Source organism: Pongo pygmaeus, chromosome 16 (assembly GCF_028885625.2).
Source record: "Pongo pygmaeus isolate AG05252 chromosome 16, NHGRI_mPonPyg2-v2.0_pri, whole genome shotgun sequence".
Classification (NCBI taxonomy): Eukaryota; Metazoa; Chordata; class Mammalia; order Primates; family Hominidae; genus Pongo; species Pongo pygmaeus.
This window is the reverse complement of record NC_072389.2, coordinates 45341155-45363118: the sequence shown is the minus strand read 5'-3', so window position 1 is coordinate 45363118 and position 21964 is coordinate 45341155. Positions and strand designations below refer to the sequence as shown.

Sequence of the window (21964 nt, the reverse complement as noted above, 5' to 3'; positions counted from 1 at the left end):
CAGAAAAGGCTTTGAGAACTGAACTATGATATAAACCACTGCCCAAGCCCCATATTAACCCTTAAGCAGGACGTGCATGGGACAGACCCAAAGCAACACAACAAAGGTCTTGAAAACTGAATTGACAGTGGAACCAACAGCCACACAAGACGACAAAGAACTTGTAATATCTGAAGTGTGGTTGTCTACTAAGACAAAAACATAGATATTCTCCAGAGAATACTAGCCAACAGGATCAGAGTCCTATAACATAGGGTCAGGATAAATGTCCAGGGTACAAGAATTACTTGACACACAAAGAACTAGAAAAATGTGACCAACTTTCAAAGGAAAAAACAGTAAGCAAATGCAAACATAAAATGACCCAGATGGTATAGTTTTCAGATGGAGATTTTATTTTTTTGAGACAGAGTCTCATTCTGTCACCCAAGCTGGAGTACAGTGGTGTAATCTCGGCTCACTACAAACTCTGCCTCCCAGGTTCAAGCGATTCTCCTGCTTCAGCCTCCTGAGTAGCTGAGATTACAGGCACCCACAACCACACCCAGCTAATTTTTGTATTTTTAGTAGAGACAGGGTTTCACCATATTGGCCAGGCTGGTCTCAAACTCCTGACCCTCAAGTGATTCACCCGCCTCAGCCTCCCAGCGTGTTGGGATTACAGGTGTGAGCCACTGTGCCCAGCCTGGAGATTTTAAAATACCTAATATAACTATGTTCCATGAGATAAAGGTAAAAACATTTGAAATGAATGGAAAGACAGAAATTCTCAACAGAGAAACAGAAATTATAAAAAAGAATGAAACAAATTTTAGAATTGAAAAATACAGTATCTGAAACAAAAAATTTATGTTGAATGGTTTCAATAGCAGGATGGAGACGGAAGAGAAAAGAATAAGTGAACCTGAAGACAGAGCAATAAAAATGGGCCATTCTGAAAAACAAAAAGAAAAATGGTTAAACAGAGCTTCAGGGACCTATGGAATGATATCAAAAGGTTTAATTTGGACAGATTATTGGTAGCAGAGTCGGAAGAAATGGTCTAAAATTTGTGCAACTGAAGTCTCAGAGAGAGAAAGAAGAAATATAGGTATAAAAAATCATTTTAAAAATAATGGCTGAAAACTTGTCAAATTTTGTGAAAGGCATACATTTACAAATTCAAAAGGCCCAGTGAAGCCCAGATTAAATGTAAAGAAAATCACATCTAGGCCAGGCGTGGTGGCTCACGCCTGTAATCCCAGCACTTTGGGAGGCTGAGGCGGGTGGATCACCTGAGATCGGGAGTTCGAGACCAGCCTGACCAACATGGAGAAACCCCAGCTCTACTAAAAACAGAAAATTAGCTGGGCGTGGTGGCACATGCCTGTAATCCCAGCTACTCAGGAGGCTGAGGCAGGAGAATCGCTTGAACCCGGGAGGTGGAGGTTGCTGTGAGATGAGATCGTGCCACTGCACTCCAGCCTGGACAACAGAGCTAGACTCTGTCTCAAAAAACAAAAAAAACAAAAAAAACAAAAAAAAAAACCCAAAAAATCACATCTAGACATATCACAATCAAACTTCTGAAAACCAAAGCTAAACAAGAAAAAATCCTGGACAAGGCCAGAGGAAAATCAACACATTATGTATAGGTCAGGAACTATTAAATGACTACAGATTTCTTATTAGAAACCACGGAGGGCCAGGCGCAGAGGCTCATGCCTGTAATCCCAGCACTTTGGGAGGCCGAGGCAGGTGGATCACGAGATCAGGAGATCGAGACTATCCTGGCTAACACGGTGAAACCCCGTCTCTACTAAAAATACAAAAATTAGCCAGGCATGGTGGCAGGTACCTGTAGTCCCAGCTACTCAGGAGGCTGAGGCAGGAGAATGGCGTGATCCCAGGAGGCAGAGCTTGCAGTGAGCCGAGATTGCGCCACTGCACTCTAGCCTGGACGACAGAGCGAGACTCCGTCTAAAAAAAAAAAAAAAAAGAAAAAGAAAAAAGAAACCACGGAGGCCAGAAGACAGTGGGATAACATCATTAAAGTGGTGAAAGAAAAGAAATGTTGGCTGGGCACGGTGGCTCATGCCTGTAATCCCAGCACTTTGGGAGGCCAAGGTGGGCAGATCATTTGAGGTCAGGAGTTTGAGACCAGCCTGGCCAATGTGATGAAACCCCATCTCTTCTAAAAATACAAAAATTAGCCTGGTGTGGTGGCGCATGCCTATAGTCCCAGCTACTCAGCTACTCGGGAGGCTGAGGCAAGAGAATCACTTGAGCCTGGGAGGTGGAGGTTGCAGTGAGCTGAAATCGTGCCATCCGTTGCACTCCAGCCTGGGTGACAGAGCGAGACTCCACCTCAAAAAAAAGAAAAAAAAAAAAAAAAAGAAATGAAACGTTGACCCAGAATTCTATATCCAGTAAAAATATTTGTCAGGAAAGAAGATGAAATGAAGACATTCTCAGATGAAGAAAAACTAGGAGAATTAATTGACAACAGACCTGCTCTAAAAGAAAATGGCTAAAAGAAGTTCTTCAGACTGAAGGGAAATGATACTAGAAGGGAACTTGGAGCTTCAGGAATGAAGAAAGAACAACAAAAAACAGGGTAAACACAAGAGACTATTTTCCTAAGTTATTTAAGAGAGAGATATATATATGGCTTTTGAAAGCAAAACAAAATATTATCTGGTGGGGTTTTCAATGCATATAGATGTAATACATACGGCAACTATACCAAAAGGGTAGGGAATATAAAGGAACCTTTATGGTTATAAAGCTTCTGTATTTTACTTTAAATGGTAAAACATTAACTCTAAGTAGAATGTGAAAGTTTAGGTATATTATATACCTTATAGCAACCACTTAAAAAGTTTTAACAGGCAAAAAGCCAATAACACAAATTAAAATGAAATACTAAAAAACACTCAGATAATCCAAAAGAAGGTAAGAAAGAGGCCGAAGAGGAACAAAAGGCATGGAACAAATAATAAAATAGTAGACCTAAACCCAACAATATTAAAAATTCTATTAAATGGTCTCAACATAACAAAAAAGATATTGTTAGAGTTCACGGAAAAAACAAGACCCAACTATTTGCTGTGTATAAGAAACCCACTTAAAAAATATAAAGACATAGGTTAAAAGTTAAAGAAGCTAATTAACATAAGTGTCACTAAAGTTGGTATATAATCCTCCACTGCTAAATTCGACTAGCTTAACAAAAAGGTAAAAAGAAAATGACACAAAAACCTGTTACACAAATATTCATAACAATATTATTTTGTAATAGCCAAAAGGTGCAAACAACCTAAATGTTCACTAACTGATGAATGGATAAATAATATTCATATGATGGAATATCATTCGGCAATAAACAGGAATAAAGTACTGATACATGTCACAACTATGTTCATTTATAATGAACCTTGAAAATAGTATGCTGAAAATCCCTGTTCCACCCTCCCCTCCCTGGAAAAAAAAAAAAAGAAATAGTATGCTAAGTGAAAGAAGCCAATCACAAAAGACCGTGTATTGTAGGATTCCATTTAACTGAAATGTCCAGAATAAGCAAATCCATAGAGACAAAAAGCAGAGTAGTGGTTGCCTAGGAACGAGGTAAGTAGGAATGGGGAGTGACTGCTAGTGGGCATGGGGTTCATTTTAGGGTGTTAAAAATGTTCTAAAATTAGATTGTAATGATGATTATACAACTCTAAGAGTGTTTTTTTTTTTTTTTAATGTGGTTTTTAAAAAGTAAAGAAAGGGAAAAGATGTATCATGCAAACAAAAAGGAATCTGGAATAGCTGTACTAATATCAGACCAGGTAGACTTCTGAATAAGGAGTATTATCAGGGATAAAGGGAGACATTATATAATGATACAGGGGTCAATTCTAAATGTTTATGCATCTAAAAGAACTCCAAAATATATTAGGCAAAACTGATGGGACTAAAAGAAATAGACAAAATCACAAAGAGGCTTCAAAGCCCTTCTTAGTAATTGATATAACAAGTAGACAGAAAGTCATCAATGATACAGAAGAGCAGAACAGACTACCAGTCAACTTGCCCTAAATTATATTTACAGAGTATTACACTCTAAAAAACAGAATATACATATTTTTCAAGTGTACATGAAACATTCACCAGGATAAACCATAATCTGGGTGATAAAACAAACCTTAACAAATTTAAGACTTGAAACCATATACCTTATGTTCTCTGACCACTATGGAATTAAACTAGATATCAATAACAGAGATATCTGAAAAATCCAAAAACACTTCCTAACTGAAGTAATACACTTCTAAGTAACTCATGGGTCAAAAGGAAGACATGGGGTAAGTTAGAAAATATTCTGAACTAAATTAAAATGAAAATACAGTATATCACAACTTGTGGGATACAACTAAAGCAGTGCTTAGAAGGGAGTTTAGATCATTAAATGCTTCTATTAGAAAAAGAGAAAGGTCTAGAATCAGTGATCTAGGCTTTCACCTTAAACTACAAAAAGAAGAGCAAGTTATATCCAAAGCAAGTGGGAAGAAATAAAGTGCAGAAATAAAATTAAGAACAGAAAATCATTAAGAGAAAAAAAAAATCAATGAAATGAACCCAAAAGCTGGTTTTCTAAAACAATCAGTAAAATTGATATCCTAGCCAGACTGAGAAGACACAAATTACCAGTATCAGGAGAAAGAGGGAGAATCACTACATAACCTACAGACATTAAAAGCATAATAAGGGAATATTATGAACAACTCTATGCCCACAAACTCATTAACTTGGATGAATGGATCAATTCCTTGAAAGACAAAAATCTACCAAAGTTTACTTAAAAAAAACAACCCTAAATAAATGGAGAATTGTACCATATTCCTGTATAATCCTAATCAAAATCCCAGAAAGCTGATTCTAAAACTTATATAGAAAGTCAAATGAACTACCAGAGTTAAATATAAGAACAAAGTTAGAGGACTCATTTTATCTGATTTCTAGACTTACTATAAAAGGTACAGTAATCTAGATAGCATGGTAAACACTAATGGATAGACACATACATCGGTAGAAAAAATAGAATAACAGAAATAAACCTACATAAATATGATCAACTGATTTTTTTAAAATCAAGGTATAAAGGCAATTCAATGGAGAAAGGTTAGTCTTTTCAACAATTGGCACTGGAACAAATGAACATTAATATGCTAAAAAAGAACCTTAACCTCTATCCTTTACAAAAATTAACTCAAAATGGATCAGAGATCTAGATGTAAAAAGTGAAATTATAAAACTTGAAGATGAAAACTTGAAGATGAAAATCTCTGTAACCACCTTTGGCTAGACAAAAAATTCTCAGACACAACATCAAAAGCACGATCCATACAAGAAAAACTTGTAAATTAGACTTTAAAATTAAAAACTTCTGTTCTAAAAAAGACAGTTAAGAAAACGAACAGACCAGGCTTAAGCTGAGAGAAAATATTTTCAAATCACATATCTGACAAAGGCTTATATTTACAATCTATAAAGAACTTTTACAACTCAAATGCATTATGCTAAATCAAACAGGCCAGACTCAAAAGGCTATATATTATACGATTCCATTTATATGGCACCCTGGAAAAGGCAAAACCATAGGATGGAGAATAAACCAGTGTTTGCCAGGGGTTTGGGTTCAGCATAGGTACTAATTACAAAGGGAATTCTTTTAGGGGGTGTGAAATTATTCTGTATCTTGGTAATGATGATGATCACAAGTCTTTTTACTCATAGTACTATATACCAAAGAGTGGATTTTACTCTATGATAAATAAAATTTTTTAAATATATCTTTAAAAAAATTGAATAGTAACTAAGTAAACTTAACATGCCAATCCACCAGAAAGCACTTTATTCAGATGCAAAAAAGAGATAATTTATTTTTATTATTTTTAGAGTTAAGACAAGCTCTAAAGAAAGTTTACCGGTGTTGGGACTGTAGTCTTTCTAGTGGTTCAGCCTTCTGTTGAATCCCTTCCTGAAATATCGCATCTGCTTTCCTAAAGTTTTCTCTAGCTTCATATTCTTCTGCCCATGAGATATAGAACTGAGCAAGTGAAACACCAATCCCTTGGTTGTGCAAGTAACTGTACATATCCAAAGGCTCATTGCATAAACGCCCCTGTAACAGAAGTGTTAACAGTTAACCAATTTCTACTCACGTATTGAATGCCTATTAGTTGCCAAACAATCACTGGAGATACTACATGCAATTCCTGTATTGAAAAAAAATCTATTATTACAATGTGATAAGGACCATACTGGGAGGACCTAAAAAAGAGACAAAATTGAGCGATTTGTACGAAGAGTTGGAGAGTAAAGGCTTCAAGAAGGAGTAATAAGCCAGGTGCAGTCGCTTATGCCTGTAATTACAGCACTTTGGGAGGCCGAGGTAGGAGGAGGAGGATCGCTTGAGGTTAGGAGTTTGAGACAAGCCTGGGCAACATAACAAGACCTTGTCTCTACAACAAAATTTAAAAATTTAGCTGGGCATGGTGGAAGGCGCCTGTAGTCCTAGCTACCCAGGAGGCTGGGGCAGGAGAATCACTTGAGCCCAAGAGTTTGAGGCTGCAGTGAACTATGATGGTGCCACTGCATTCTAGCCTGGGTGACAGAGAGACACCCTGTCTCTAAAGAAAAGGAAAAAAAAGGGGGAGGAAGGGGTTAACATTTGAGCTTAGCCCTGAAGGAGAAAAGGACTTTCATCAGGTGGAAAATGGGAAGGGAAGGGTATTTCAGCCAGAGAAAATATCATAGGCAAAGATACAGAAAATTAAAAGTTATGTAGGGGTCCAGGCAAGATAGTAGTCTGGAGAAAAAGGCTGTGATAGGTCTTGAATATCAAGCTAATCAATTGTGATTATCAAGCTACCATTGTTACTTTACCAAATATCTGCTATTTATCTGTTCCTAATTGTCTAGCCCAGGTTAAGTCCTTCTTGTATGTGTTCCTATAGAACTCGTAATTTTCTCTTTGTTACAGTTACAATTAATGGCTTCACATTTGTCTTTCAGATTAACTAAGCTCTACAAGCTCAGAAGACATTGCTATTATATGCCGGCCCTTAATCATGGTCTAGTACAACAAATGCTAAATAAATGAAATGTTTTATTTATATCTTTAACAAAAATAATTAGTATTTTATAGTTTAATTTTGCAGTAATTCAGTAAATGGATTTTTCTTGCTTATTTAAATTAGTGATGTTTTCTCATATGTGGTGGTGTTTCAAAAGTTATAACTCTGAATGTGCTACCAGCACAAGATCCAGTCTTTTGATATCTGTCACTACATAAATATAGATTAACATTGATTTCACTACTTTGAGAGCTTTCTGAATGGTTCTGGTGTTCTTGTGCATGGGACAGCCAATAAAGATCAGGTTATTCAGAGTGCTGAATAAGATCACTTAAGAAATAACATAAATAAAAGGACTATATGGTTAGATTAATAGATCTAAAAGTTAAATAAACCTTTTTTTTTTTTGGTAACCCTTAAATTGCCAAACTAAAATAATTTTATACCTTTAAATAAAAATACCAGATGTTTTCCAGAAACAATTTTTTCCTTAGCTAGACTGTAGGAGTCACATAAAATAACTGACTGGAGAAATCCTTCTGCAAAGCAAAAGAAAGTAGTGTGAAGAATTCATCTGTTACTCCTCTTGACCAGACCCACAAAGAAAAAGCAATAGTTTAATATGTACCTCATTAGCCACATACAAAGTTCAGATTATTGCTGATCATTCTAGTGCTGATCATTTGAATTTGATGGTTGTTTATACCAGTGCTTCTCAAATAATCTGTGGCAAAGGGGCCAGTTTTATTGTGTGTATGTGTGTGTTCCATTTGGACTGATATAAAGTAAAATAAAAACAGAAGTTACTCGAAGAATGATGATGTACTTGGATGTCCTGGCAATATCAAATTGTTACCAAAGTTTCAATTTTTGTACTTTCAATTTTTGTACTTATCTCAAACACTATGCAAACCCTTCTTTCAGTAGCACTGATCTAGATTATGCTTTTTACTTCATGATATTATTCTTCTTCAGTACAAGCACCAGGTTATCAAAAATAAACAGATAAATTATTCTAATTAGTTGTTACTTTTAACAACTCCAATGAAATATAATCATAGAATCCTGGGATTAAAAGTCACTTTAGAGGTGCAGCTAGTCCAATTTTTTTTTTTTTAATTATTATCTTTTTTTCTGAGACTGAGTCTCGCTCTGTCGCCCAGGCTGGAGTGCAGTGGCATGATCTCAGTTCATGCAACCTCTGTCTCCCGGGTTCAAGCGATTCTCCTGCCTCAGCCTCCTGAGTAACTGGGATTACATGTGCGCACCACCACGTGTGGCTAATTTTTGTATTTTTTGTATTTTTAGTAGAGATGAGGTTTCACCATGTTGGCCAGGTTGGTCTCGAACTCCTATCCTCAGATGATACACCTACCTTGGCCTCCCAAAGTGCTGGGATTACAGGTGAGAGCCACCGCACCCAGTCTCCAATCTTTTAATAAATTACATGTAAAGATATTATTTAGGCTAGTGACAAATGAAGGACAAAATCCATTGTTACACCACCAGGGTCCACAGACTCCAGGCTAACAAATCTGTTTAGCATTCTTTGGGTGTCATTCTTCATTATAAGTTTCTGTAACTAATATCCATAAGGTAATTTCTCCAACCTTTCACTAAGGATGTAAAAATATTTGTCGAATGTCCTGAGGAAATCAAGATACCTTATGCCTTCAGGATTTACCTAATTTTCTATACTTGTAACTACAGTTGACCCTTGAACAACACAGGTCTGAACTGCATAGGTTCACATATGCACAGATTTTCTTCCATCTCTGCCACCCGTGAGACAGCAAGACGAACCCATTTTCTTCCTCCTCAGCCTACTCAATGTGAAGACGAGGATGAAGATCTTTATAATGATCCACTTAATGACTATTAAATATACGTTCTCTTCCTTATAATTTTCTTAATAACATTTTCTTTTCTCTAGCTAACATTGTTGTAAAAAAAAAAAAAGATATAATACATATAGCATACAAACTATGTGTTCATCAACTTTATGTTATTGGTAAGGCGTCTGGTCAACAGTAGGCTATTAATAATTTTGGGGGCCAAAAGTTACATGCAGACTTTCAACTGGGTAAGGGGTGGGCACACCTAAGCCCTGTGTTGTTCAAGGGTCAACTGTATTGGAAGTTTAAAATCAGTCCTCCCCAAGACTGACTTTAGTAAGAAATTTCTTTCTTACTTTATTACTTTATTTTAGTAAGAAATTTATTTCTTATTTTATTACTTTATTTTAGTAAGAAATTTATTTCTTACTTTATTTCAGTAAGAAATCTTATCAGTTTTAATGTCAAGAGATTTATTTTAGTAAGAAACCTTATCAGTTTTAATGTCAATATTTCATCATATTGCAGTGGTTGTAAATAATTCCAAATATTTATTGTTTATTTTTTAAATTTATTTTAGAACAAAAGCAGTAATATTAATGTCTAAGAAACGGTGGTCATTTTTTTAATAAAAAATATGTTTTTCCTACATGTCAAGTGAGTACAAAGTAGTACTGGGATTACAGGCATGAGCCACCATGCCCAGCTGAGGCAGACATTTTTGGCTGTAGCAATATACTAGGTGAAAAAAGTCCAAAGACCAATAAAAAACTAAAATATCACTTCTTTATGTTGATGACTTTCATAAAGGGGTGAAAGGGATACCAGAATCACAGAGGGAAGATTTTCCCCAAACAACCACACTGCTGCCAAATGTTAGCTCCTGCACCTCCTCTTCCAGTACAGTTGAATGGCCCAATTATGTTTTTCTGTTTTGGTTGTTTTTTTGAGACGGGATCTTGCTCTGTCACTTGGGCTGGCGTACAGTGGTGCAATCTCGGCTCACTGTAGTCTGGACTTCCCGGGCTCAAGCGACCCTCCCACCTCAGCCTCCTGAGTAGCTGGGACTACAGGTGCTGTGCCACCACACCTGGTTAATTTCTGTACTTTTTGTAGAGATGGGGTTTCACCAATTTTGCCCTGACTAGTCTTGAACTCCTGGGCTGAAGCGATCAGCCCACCTCAGCCTCCCAAAGTGTTGGGACTACAGACTTTAGTTATCTTTAGAATAAATAAATAAGTAATCCGGACTAGGGGTGTTGGCTCACGCCTATAATCCCAGCACTTTGGGAGGTCAAGGTGGGAGGATGGCTTGAGCTCAGGAGTTCAAGACCAGCCTGGACAACAGAGAGAGATGTCATCTCTATTAAAAATTAAAAAATTAGCTGAATGTAATGGCACAGCACCTGTAGTCCCAGCTACTCACGAGGCTGAGGCAAGAGGATTGCTTGAGCCCAGGAGGTTTAGACTGCAGTGAGCCATGATGGAGCCACTGCACTCCAGCCTGGGTGACAGAGTGAGACCTTGTTTCAAAACATAAAATAAATTATTAATCCATACTCATTGAGAGATCTACAGACTTTGCGATCAATCTTAAAAGGGCGAAAATACCTTATTATACTATATTTAAGTCCATCTTTAAGTAGAACCAATTTAAGAAGTATTGCATATTTATTAAATGTTTCCAATCTACTAAATGGTTCAAAATGGCTGTTTTACTTTTTTTTGGTATACCAGATACCTCTAGAGAAAATCTCTTAGTTTAATATTTAAAACTCAGATGGCACTTGAGAAACACTTACTAATTTAAGCCAGAGATTGAGAAATCGAGGATCACTATAATATCGTTTTTCTCCTTGTAGTGCTTCTACAGCTCTTTCTAATAACGTTGACATATTACTCTCCTTCCCACCTTGAGGATAGTTCTGCTCTGTCCAGCTGATATACCTAAATGAGAAGAAAAAGATAAGAACACATTTTAAATTGAACATGTACTTTTGTTCTTGCTCCAAGACCCATTCTGGATTTTAGCAGAAGTATGTTTCTTTTGAGGTCCTCAATGACATACCCTAAGCCTGTATCCCTCAAACTTCTCCAAAGTATCTCTAGTACATGCTTCTGGGGAAAACTGAGGATAGGGATAGAAGGATGTAGTTCAAAGTCGTACATCATAAACTCAAAATTTCTTGAATCTTAAACACCTCAGGAAGATACATTATGATTATTCTGGATCTCTGTGCCCCCAGGACACCACTGTCTACTCTGACACACACTCCATATACCCCAATTTGAGAAACATGGCCATAAGGACTTATCTGTTAATGTTTCTATTGTCCTTGTGAAATAAAAAGACCCACCTATCCCAAACATCCAGAGGGTCATTTCCAGTGTAAAATCGAATTTCATATTCAAATGCCCTGAAATTTAAACAGACAAAGTTAGCGTATGCGATAGTGACAACAGCCAATGAACAAGTATCACTTCCATTTTTATTCACGTAATAAGTAGGTAATATTGATCTAAATTACTGCACTAGAGTTTATGGGTTTGTTAAAGAATAGAAAAAGGCCAGGCGTGGTGGCTGATGCCTGTAATCCCAACACTTTGGGAGGCCAAGTGGGGTGGATCACTTGAGGTCAGGAGTTTGAGACCAGCCTGGGTAACATGGTGAAACCCCAACTCTACTAAAAACACAAAAATTAGCTGGGTGTGGTGCCAAGCACCTGTAATCCCAGCTACTCGGGAGGCTGAGGTGGGAGGAGCACTTGAACCCAGAAGTAGAGGCTGCAGTGAGCAGAGATTGCAGCACTGCACTCCAGCCTGGACAACAGAGCGAGACTCTATCTCAAAAAAAAAAAAAAAAAAAAAAAAAAGAATAGAAATAATTAAGATTCTACTTAACATAAGAAGAGAGAGAAAATATACAGAAATTAGAGAAACAAATTTCAAGACAACATACAGAAGAGTAGTATTATTATTACACAGCAGTTAAGAACTCTGGAACAAGACAACCTACATTCAAATTCAGCTCCACCAATTACAAGCTGAGTAACATGGACAAGCTCCTTAAAACTGTTTTCAGTTTCCTCATTTGTAAAATGGGGATAATAATAGTACTTTCTTATTAGGTTGACTAGTCTTAAATGTAAAGGGTTTACACACATGAACAAATTTATCAATAAGAATTTTAAAGTTCAAAAAAAACTTCCATGGGTAACATTGGTCAGAGAAGAATAATACCATAAATAATTTGGAGAATACCTCAAAAAAAGGGTAAAATATGACTATAAAAAGCTGAGAAAGGCAGAGGGTTAAGACCAAATTAAGACTGACCAGTTAGAATAGAGGGGAAGAAGCAGGTAATAAGCCAGAATTTGGATAAATGATTAATAAAAATTGGATAAGCAGTTATGTTTGATCTAAAAATAATAAATTAGTCCCTGACACATGGGAATTTATTCTAATAAGAAAAACAAAGTACACAAATGAAAAATGAACTAGTGATACAAAGCAAGATACTAAATTACAGTTGCCAAGAATGGATAGTAAAGGCTTTAAGAAGTCAAACGGAGGTATCACAGAAGCAGCCTCAGAAGGTGAGACTCTGAAGGAACCATGGAATTTGAAAGAAAAACAGTTTTTTCAAGACAGAGGGAAACTAATATTGAATAAAATTACGAAGGTGGAAGAGCTCATCCAAAGGAAGGTGAGTGGACCCTAAGCTATAACATAAAGTCAGTACCGAGAGCAAACGGAGACCCCTGGAGAAGCAAGAAGCACATGCTTTAAATGTAAATTTAAAGACTTTGGATTCCATCTACTCCAGCCACTACTGGTTCTTTAATTGGAGGGCATCTTAAATATAAGATTTCAGAAAGATTAATCAAGCAACTTTATAAGGATAGCCAGGCATTAGAAGAAGGGACCACAGTTATGAGGCTAATATGGCAATTAATGTGTGAAATAATGAGATTATCTGCAAAAATGGTGAAACAATAAAATCTAAGGCACTACTGATAAAAATCAGCAATCCTACCAATTGATCTATAGATTCAAACCAATGTAATCAAAATCCCAGTAGGCTCTTTTCTTTTTTCTTTTGAGACGGAATTTTGCTCTTGCTGCCCAGGCTAGAGTGCAATGGCGCAATCTCGGCTCACTGCAACCTCCACCTCTTAGGTTCAAGTGATTCTCCTGCCTCAGCCTCCCGAATAGCTGGGATTACAGGCATGCGTCACCACGCCCGGCTAATTTTGTATTTTTAGTTGAGACAGGGTTTCTCCATGTTGGTCAGGCTGGTCTCAAACTCCTCACCTCAGGTGATCCGCCCGCCTCGGCCTCCTAAAGTGCTGGGATTACAGGCTTGAGCCACCGTGCCCAGCCTTTTTTTTTTCCTTTTCAGTAGGCTCTTTTCTAGAAATTGACAAGATGATTTCAAAATGTGTTTGCAAAGGCAAAGGACCAAGAATAACTAAAGCAATTTTGAAAAGAACAAAAGCTGTAGAACTCACTCTGCTGGACTTGCTATGTAAAACTAATCAAGACAGTGTATTTTATTGGTGAAAGGATAGACAATTTGATCAATGGAACAGAATATAGAGTCCAGAAATAACCCACACATACGTGGTCAAATGATTTTGAAAAGGGCCCCAACACAATTCATTGAAGAAAGGAAAAAAAAAATCTAACAAATGGAGGCAGAACAACTAGAAAGACAATCCATACGGGAGGAAAAAAACTTGTTTACTCCAACCCCACACCATATACAAGGATAAATTTAAGAAAAATCATACACCTAAACATAAAAGCTAAAATAATGCTTGGCTGGGCACAGTGGCTCATGCCTGTAATCCCAGCACTCTAGGAGGCCGAGGCAGGCGGATCACCTGAGGTCAGAAATTCAAGACCAGCCTGGCCATGGTGAAACCCCGTCTCTACTAAAAATACAAAAAATTAGCCGGGCGTGGTGGTGCGCGCCTGTAATCCCAGCTACTCGGGAGGCTGAGGCAGGAGAATCACTTGAACCCGGGAGGCAGAGGTTGCAGTGAGCCGAGATTGCACTCCAGCCTGGGCAACAAGAGCAAAACTCCGTCTCAAAAAAAAGCTAAAATAATGAAGCTAGTAAAAGAAAACATAAGAGAGTATCTTTGTGACTTGGGATAGGCAAAAGTCTCCTGAAGAGGACACAAAAAGTACTAACCATAAAAGAAAAACACTAATTAATTGAACTTCATCAAAATTTAAAACTTAGCAGTTAAAAAAAAAAAAAAAAACCCAGAAAATAAACAGCCATGGGTGAGGGAAAAAAAATTTGCAACATATATATTTGATAAAAGACTAGTATAGAGACTATATAAAGAACCCCTACTGGGGAGCATAGATTCAGGGAATCTTGAATCTATGCTCCTGAAACTTGAATCAGGGAAACTTGAATCTATACTCCTGGGAAAAGTAAATAAAGAACCCCTACAACACAATTTGAAAACTGGGCAAAATATCTAAAAAGATACACCACAAAAGAAGACATACAAAAGGCCAAAAAGCATGTGAAAAAACGTTCACCATTATTAGTCACCAGGGAAATGCAAAGTAATGAGACACAACTCCACAAAACTAGAATGGCTAAAATGAAAAAGACCGACCACGCCAAATACTGGAGTGGATTTGGTACAAATGAACTCTCATGAGTTGCTGGTAGAAATGTAAAATGTTACAACCTCTTTGGTAAACCAGTTTCTTCAACAGTTAAACATACATCTATTCTATGGTCCAACAATTCCATTCCAAGGGAAATGAAAATTATGTCTACTGCCGGGCGCAGTGGCTCAGGCCTGTAATCCCAGCACTTTGGGAGGCTGAGGCGGGTGGATCACAAGGTCAGGAGATCGAGACCATCCTGGCTAACATGGTGAAACCCCATCTCTACTAAAAATACAAAAAATTAGCCGGGCGTGGTGGCAGGCGCCTGTAGTCCCAGCTACTCAGGAGGCTGAGGCAGGAGATTGGCATGAACCCAGGAGGCAGAGCTTCCAGTTACCCAAGATCGTGCCACTGCACTCCAGCCTGGCCAAAAGAGCGACACTCCGTCTCTTAAAAAAAAAAAAAACAGAGAGAGAGAGAAAATTATGTCTACAAAAAGCCTTGTTCAAGAATGTCCATAGCAACATTATTCATAAAGCACAAAACTGGAAGAATCTAAATATTCATCAATTGGTGAATAAATAAATGAAATGCTATTCAGCAATAAAAAGAGCAATCTACTGATGCATGTAACATGAAAAAATATGATGAATGAAGCTGGCTGCGATAGCTCACGCCTGTAATCCCAGCACTTTGGGATGCCAAGGTGGGCGGATCACTTGCGCTCAGGAGTTCAAGACCAGCACAGCCAACATGGCAAGGACCCATCTCTAGTAAAAATATAAAAATTACCCGGGCGTGGTGGCACACACCTGTAATCCCAGCTATTTGGGAGGCTGAGGTGGGAGAATCACTTGAAACTGGGAGGCAGAGGTTGCAGTGAGCTGAGATCAGGCCACTGTACTCCAACCTGGGTGATATAGGGAGACCCTGTCATATTTAAAAAAAAAAAAAATCCAAACAGATGAATAAGAATAGTCATTACATTATAATCCCAAATTATGATATTTTGCCTGTAATGGCAGTATTTCCTTTTGTCGGAGATTGAAGGTAGAAGCTGATATTCTGATTTACCTTTTTTTTTAAAAAGCATATTTATCAAAACATGTATTAGTTAAAGGAGATCCACAGATCCATTTGAATAACATTAAGAGTATTTTTCAGCTTTTATTTATCCAGAGTTTGTTAAATCATTATTGAGAACTTTCTGGTATAAATTCAATTGTTCTGAGGTTTACATGTCTTTGGAGACCACTTCTTTTTTTGTCATACTCTCAAAAATAACTTCCTAACATAATACTTTTGGGAAGCATTGCAATGTAATACTTGCTTTACTATGCTTATCACTGCCCCCTGTATAAAATGTATTTCTATTGATAAAAAGAGTTTGGCTGCACCACAGTGAAATGAAATCCTGTAGCCCTTGTTCTTAATTATACCTGAGGACATCTTCAGATAGCTGTCATGTGATACGAAAGCAGGTAGAGAACAGATTCTCATACTACCAATTTTTGAAAAGTACTCATTATGCCATCCCTCATGGATCCACACCCACGTTATCTACAACATTTGGGATGAATGATGACACGTTGAGACTCAGCCATTCTACACACCGTTTCTGCTGCTGAAGAGTATTGTTACAGGCAGATTCTTGTGCCAGTGCTCCCTGAAGTGTGGACATGATCCGCCCTTGCCTTAAAGGTTGTACATTTTCTTTACTCAGTTCCCATTCATCTCCCTCCAGGGACATGGCTTCACTGTGAAGAAGGAAACAAATGTAAATCTCATACCAACATTGACTATTACAGCACTAGATTATTGTAAATGTCTTCCGATAGGTGATTATTCATGGTCTTGGGTTGAATATAGTGGACTGACACAGAATTATTATTATTATTATATGCCTAAGCTGCTTTGTTAGCTGTTTTTCAAGTTTATGGCTACAGTATTGCCTGATGGAAGACAACTTGGCAAGGATATTGTAGACAGTACTATAAGAATAGGGCATGGCCATGTGCGGTGGCTCACACCTGTAATCCCACCACTTTGTGAGGCCGAAGTGGGAGGATTTCTTGAGCCAGGAGTTTGATACCAGCCTGGGCAACATAGCAAGACCCCGCCTCTTTCTTTAAAAAAAAAAAAAAGAAAAGAAAAGAAAAATGAATAGGGCTTAGGGCAGAAAGAAAAGAAGGGAACCAAAGTGTTATACATTTGGCAAAGTAGACAAAAAGGCAACAAGTAATTCTATGCTTACCATTGAATGCATCATCTAGTTTAATTTAAAATAAGTGCCAGACGTGGTAGCTCATGCCTATAATCCTACCACTTTGGGAGGCTGAGACAGGAGGATTGCTTGAGCCCAGGAGTTCAACACCACCCTGGGCAACATAGGAAGACCCCCATCTCTACAAAAAGTGAAAAATTAGCCAGGCGTGGTGGTACACGCCTGTGGTCGTGGCGGTACATGCCTGTGGTCATGGCTACTTAGAAGACTGAGGTGGGAGCATTGCTTGGGTTCAGGAGGTTGAAGATGCAGTGAGCCATAATCACACCACTGCACTGCAGCCTGGGCAACAGAGCAAGACCGTGTCTCAAAAAAAAAACATTAAAATTAGCAAAGTGTGGGTGAGACTAATGTCCCATGTTTCAATGATGACTCAAAACTGAAGTTTGTACATATAGGTAGCCAAAAGCAGAAGCAAACAAACACAGTTTACTAGTCACAATTCCCTGCATCCTCACACCCAATTCTATCAAGCCTACTGAGAAAATCCCCGAAACATTTTGGAGGTAATTACCATTACGTATTCTGCAACTCAGAGCCCTGCAATGGTTAGATAGAAGACTACTTCTAAGAGACATTACCTCTGGACTTAAAACAAAAAGAGAGGCACATTGGCACTAATCTTTGAAATAGAGTGAAAGTTATATGGGACTTCAGTCTAGATGAGCGCTGAAAACTCGTTGGAGACAGCTTCTTGGAAACTATGACTTTAATGAAAATGACATGTAACAAAACCAATTTTGCCACAGGCTGATCAACATAAACAAGAGTTAAGTTCCTATGGCGTATTTCTGGTCACAAAAACATCACCAAACTTCTGAATAAAGACTCAAAACAAACGTTTTTAATATTAAACATTGAAATAAATGTGAGCTATCCATACACTTAAGAACAATTAATGAAAACAAAAAATAATCATTTGCCCAATTTTTGGTGAATCAGTGAGTGACTGCAGTCATAGTGTTGGTGGGTTAACTCAAGGAATAAATGTTTGAGAGTGAAAATTTCAAGAAGTACCTCCCACCACAAAGTTCAAAAAACAAATAGTAACATTATAGTGGGCATGCTGGGCACTTTCATAAGGCATTGTTTATTGTCATGCATTTGTATGATTATCATACACACTTTATATAAACTTTTTAAATAGAGACAGGTCTTACTACGTTGCCCAGGCTGGTCTTGAACCGCTGAGCTCAAGCAATCCTGTTGCCTCAGCCTCCTGAAGTGCTGGGATTACAGGTGTGAGCCACTGCTCCCAGCCTTTACAGATTTTTATTTTACAGTAATTTGTATTCATTCCTTCATTCATTTTCCAACTCACTTATTCTAGTTCGGGGTTGAGAGTGGCCAGAGCCCATCTCAGCAACTCAGAGAGGAACCAACCCTGGACAGGACACCATTCCATCACAGGGAGCACTCACATTCACACCCATTCAGACTGGGATCATTTAGACATGCCAATTAACAGGCACATCTTTGGGATGTAGAAGGAAACTGGAGTACCTAAGGAAACCCATGCACACATGCAGAAAACATGCAAACTCCACATACACAGCAGCCCTGCAATGAATTGATTTTTTTTCTCATCAACATTATAACGAAACGACGTTATACCAGGACCTGCTCTATATTGTGTGAACTCTGTAAAGGTAAGGGCTATGCCATTTATTTTTGCATGCCCACGATCCAATACAAGATATAACACTATTATGCCCTGTTTGTTGAATTCATCTGAACTTTCTTCTCTTGCTCTTAAAAATAGTGAATTACACTATCTCAGTTAAATATCCCAAATTGAGCTAAGACTGCCCCCACTTCCTCCCAGACCTGCTCCTCCCACAGTCTTCCTCTTTCTCAAATAAATGGCAATCCCATTCTTCAGTTACCCAAGCCAAAAATCTTAGTGCCAACTTTGATGCCCTTCTCATACCCCTCAGTCAGCAAGTCCTACTGGTTCTACCTTCAAAATATATACATAAATCAACCACTTCTCATCATCTCCACTGTTTTCCACCTGGCTCAACTCACTTTTGAGCTGAATTATTTCAGGCTGAATTATTTCAATAACCTCTTAACTGGTGTCCCTTGCTTCCATCCTTTGCTGCCTTTAGTGTATTCAACACTACAGCCAAAGTGACCCGATTTAAACCCAAGTCAGATTATGTCTTTCCTATGCTCAAAACCTTCCAATGACTTTTGATTACAACTAGAGTAAAAGCTAAGTCCTTACAATCTGCATCTTCACCATTTTTACATAATATCCTTTTACTCTTCTAGTTAATTCTGGTCCAGTGACAATGGCCTTGGACATGCCAGGTGCAACTTCCTCCCCCAGCTCTCACCCTCAGCCTTTGTACTCCTCTCAGATATAGAACCTCTAGCTTTTGAGATTCCCTCAAGTCTTGACCAAAATGACATCTCCTCAGTGAGGCTCCAGTGTTCATGCTAAAATGGCACCAATCCCCACCCCCAATATTCCCTACACCCACTTGCTTTATTTTTTTTCAGTACTGACCACCATCTCCACCTAAGTTTGTCTTTATTGTCTGACTCCCCCACCTTCATCCCATCCCAGAACTTAAGCTTCATGAGGGTTGAGATTTTTCTGTCTGTATATTTGCTGCACTCAGAGCTTAGCCAAAAAAATACTTGTTACATGAATGAAAGAGCCCATGACATAGCACTTATCTAGGTATTGTGGGCACCATAGCGAAAATACATACAGATTTCCAACCTAGAACTGCAATATAATTTTTTTTTTAATACAAGGAAAAGCCGCAAACATGCAGAGAAAGGCTTTTTAGATGTCTATGTTATTGGCATAATTCAGATCTCCATGATACTAGCTAAAGGCTTTTAGATCTCTGTGCTATTGGCATAGCACCTGCCATTTGTTGAGCGCTTATTTGGAAGCAGTTACTTAACAAATACTTTGAATTCCCCCAGAACCACGTAAGGCAGCACTAACATCAGCATTTTCCATACATACGATTTGCCCAAGGTCAAACAACTAGCAGGTGGCTGAGCTGAGTTACAAACAGACCACATTACAACTTCCAAACTCTTTGTTCCGCTGGGGTCCCGCAGCCTTCTTCGCTTTGAAGCTGGATGCGGCAGGATTCGCACGTGCCCTCAGTCCACTGCGTTTTCACCTCCACCTCTGGCATTCTACTCCAAAAGGAAGGAGGCTCCGGTGGGGCCTGTTCTGACCGTGCCGATCTCCCCCTCGACTGCTCCGAGCGGAGCCTTCTATTACCTACCAGGCACCTTCGTGTCCTCTCAGGCCCAGCCCCCAGCAGCTTTCTCCCGTACCTACCTCAGAGCACCCCCTTCCTTCTTCACCGCCGCCATCCTGCATTCCTGGCTCAGGTCCTCGTCCTGCTGCAGGCCTTTCCTCTGGGCCACAGACCGCCTGGGCTTTCTTCCGCAACCTGCCCTCGGAACTACAGAAGCGACCAAGGAACGCACTCGACTCCCTTACAAACCCGCCGCCTCAAGCCCACACACCTAGCCGCCAAGTTTCAAATTTAACGGTCCCGCGCGGTCGACGTGGCCACGCCCCTCCTCTCCTCCTTGTTCTCGCGTCTCGCCCAAGGCATTCTGGGGCTTGTAGTTTAGGCCGGTTTAGTCCGCGACCTCGCGGTGCATAATGGGAATTGTAGTTTCCGGGATTCAATGGCCGTGGAAGTGCAGCAGGCTTAGGCAAAACGAATTCCCTGCAGGTGCTGTCTTGAGTCGCGGCTCGAAGGCGAGTCTCTGAGCCGAACGAGGAACACTTAAAGCACCAGAACTTCTTTGCTGTTTTGAGTGTTGGGAGATGTCTCTGAGTGCTTGCACTTGGCTGACTCTTGTAGGGTGACTACCCCTGCTGTCTGCCCCAAATCTCACCCATCCAGAATTCTTAGGCCACTGACCTAGCTGTTTCCTGCCCCACTCTTGAATTCAAAAAGCTGGATTCTAGTTCTGTAAAATCATACCAAATGTGCAACCTTAGGCAAGCTACATAATCTTTCTGACCGTCAGTTTTCCTCATCTATAAAGTGATGATACTGTCTTGCTTTCTCTTCTGCTCAGTCCACAAGCAGTAAACACAGCCGTGCTATGGTTCCCAAGGTGTTACCTCTTTTCCCCTTCAGGAGACTAGCCTTGACTGACATTAAACTGTTCGTCGCAATTTCAATTTTCTGAGGAAGAAATTGTGATAGCTCAGATGTGACCAGGGGAGTAGAGTCTTTTTGGTTGGTTGGTTGGTTGGTTTTGTTTTAGAGACAGGGTCTTCTTCTTGCTCTGTTGCCCAGGCTGGAGTGCAGTAGCCCCATCATGGCTCACTCCAGCCTCCAACTCCCGGGGTCAAGTGATCCTCCCACCTCAGCCTCCCCAGTAGCTGCGATTACAGGCATTAGCCACCTTGAGGCAGGAACAGGGTCATTTAAGAAAGCCCAGGTACAGGGGATTTCTCCTTTACGACTGTGGGGATGGTCAGAGAGGTGGCACTTCCCAGAGGCAGGTGCTGAGGATACTGTCCACTACCCTCTGGTTCTTAGTTTCCAGCTTTCTGTCTTTGTTCATGTTATATAAGTCCTTCTTTCCTCTGAATCATCAGGACTCTTGATTCCAAAGAAATAGAAATCCAACTTAAATCGGCCTATTCGGAAAAGGGAATTTACTGTCTTTTATATATAAAAGACTTCAGAGAAAGCTTAACCCAGGACTCATGTGGACTGGGCCTCTCTCCATTTCTTGCCTCTACTCTTGTTGGCTTATTGTCATTCTCCATTGGGTAACAGATTCACGACTTTATCCTTACAGGTTCAAATTCAGACTTACGAGTCACCCTGCTTAACCTCTTCCTCCCAAACAGTCACTGGGGATAGTGGATTCAGGGCTTTGATTGTTCAGAACCAAGTCATGTGTTTCACCTTGGGACTGAGAGAGGGGAAGGGGTGATTCCTCACAGGAAATTTTGGTTACTCTTTACATTGAAGTCCTCCACATCCAGGAAGCTTTCCTGGATCATATGAGTTGTGGTGCATGGGATTCTCTCACTGGCTCATTTTATCTCTTACCTTATGCCAGTACTGGCCTAGCACTTCATTTTC

The 21964-nt window shown here is 39.2% G+C and overlaps 1 protein-coding gene across 5 annotated transcripts in view; it reads right to left on the bottom strand.

Moving 5' to 3' along the window:
* BUB1B (BUB1 mitotic checkpoint serine/threonine kinase B) overlaps nucleotides 1-20467 on the bottom strand; it is a 59210-nt gene extending 38743 nt beyond the window's left edge. The window contains exons 1-5 of one of the 5 annotated variants that reach the window (XM_054450695.2): nucleotides 20182-20467; nucleotides 16195-16338; nucleotides 11299-11358; nucleotides 10744-10888; nucleotides 5955-6151 (exon numbers count right to left, since the gene is read on the bottom strand). In XM_054450695.2, the coding sequence (XP_054306670.1) occupies nucleotides 5955-6151; nucleotides 10744-10888; nucleotides 11299-11358; nucleotides 16195-16338; nucleotides 20182-20216 (581 nt within the window). In that variant the 5' untranslated portion in view covers nucleotides 20217-20467. Of the gene's footprint in view, nucleotides 1-5954; nucleotides 6152-10743; nucleotides 10889-11298; nucleotides 11359-15393; nucleotides 15512-16194; nucleotides 16339-19854; nucleotides 20044-20181 lie in introns of those variants that run through there. The other 4 variants (XM_054450696.2, XM_063652582.1, XM_063652583.1 and 1 more) reach the window with 4 other exon arrangements.
* Nucleotides 20468-21964: the final 1497 nt, after the last annotated feature.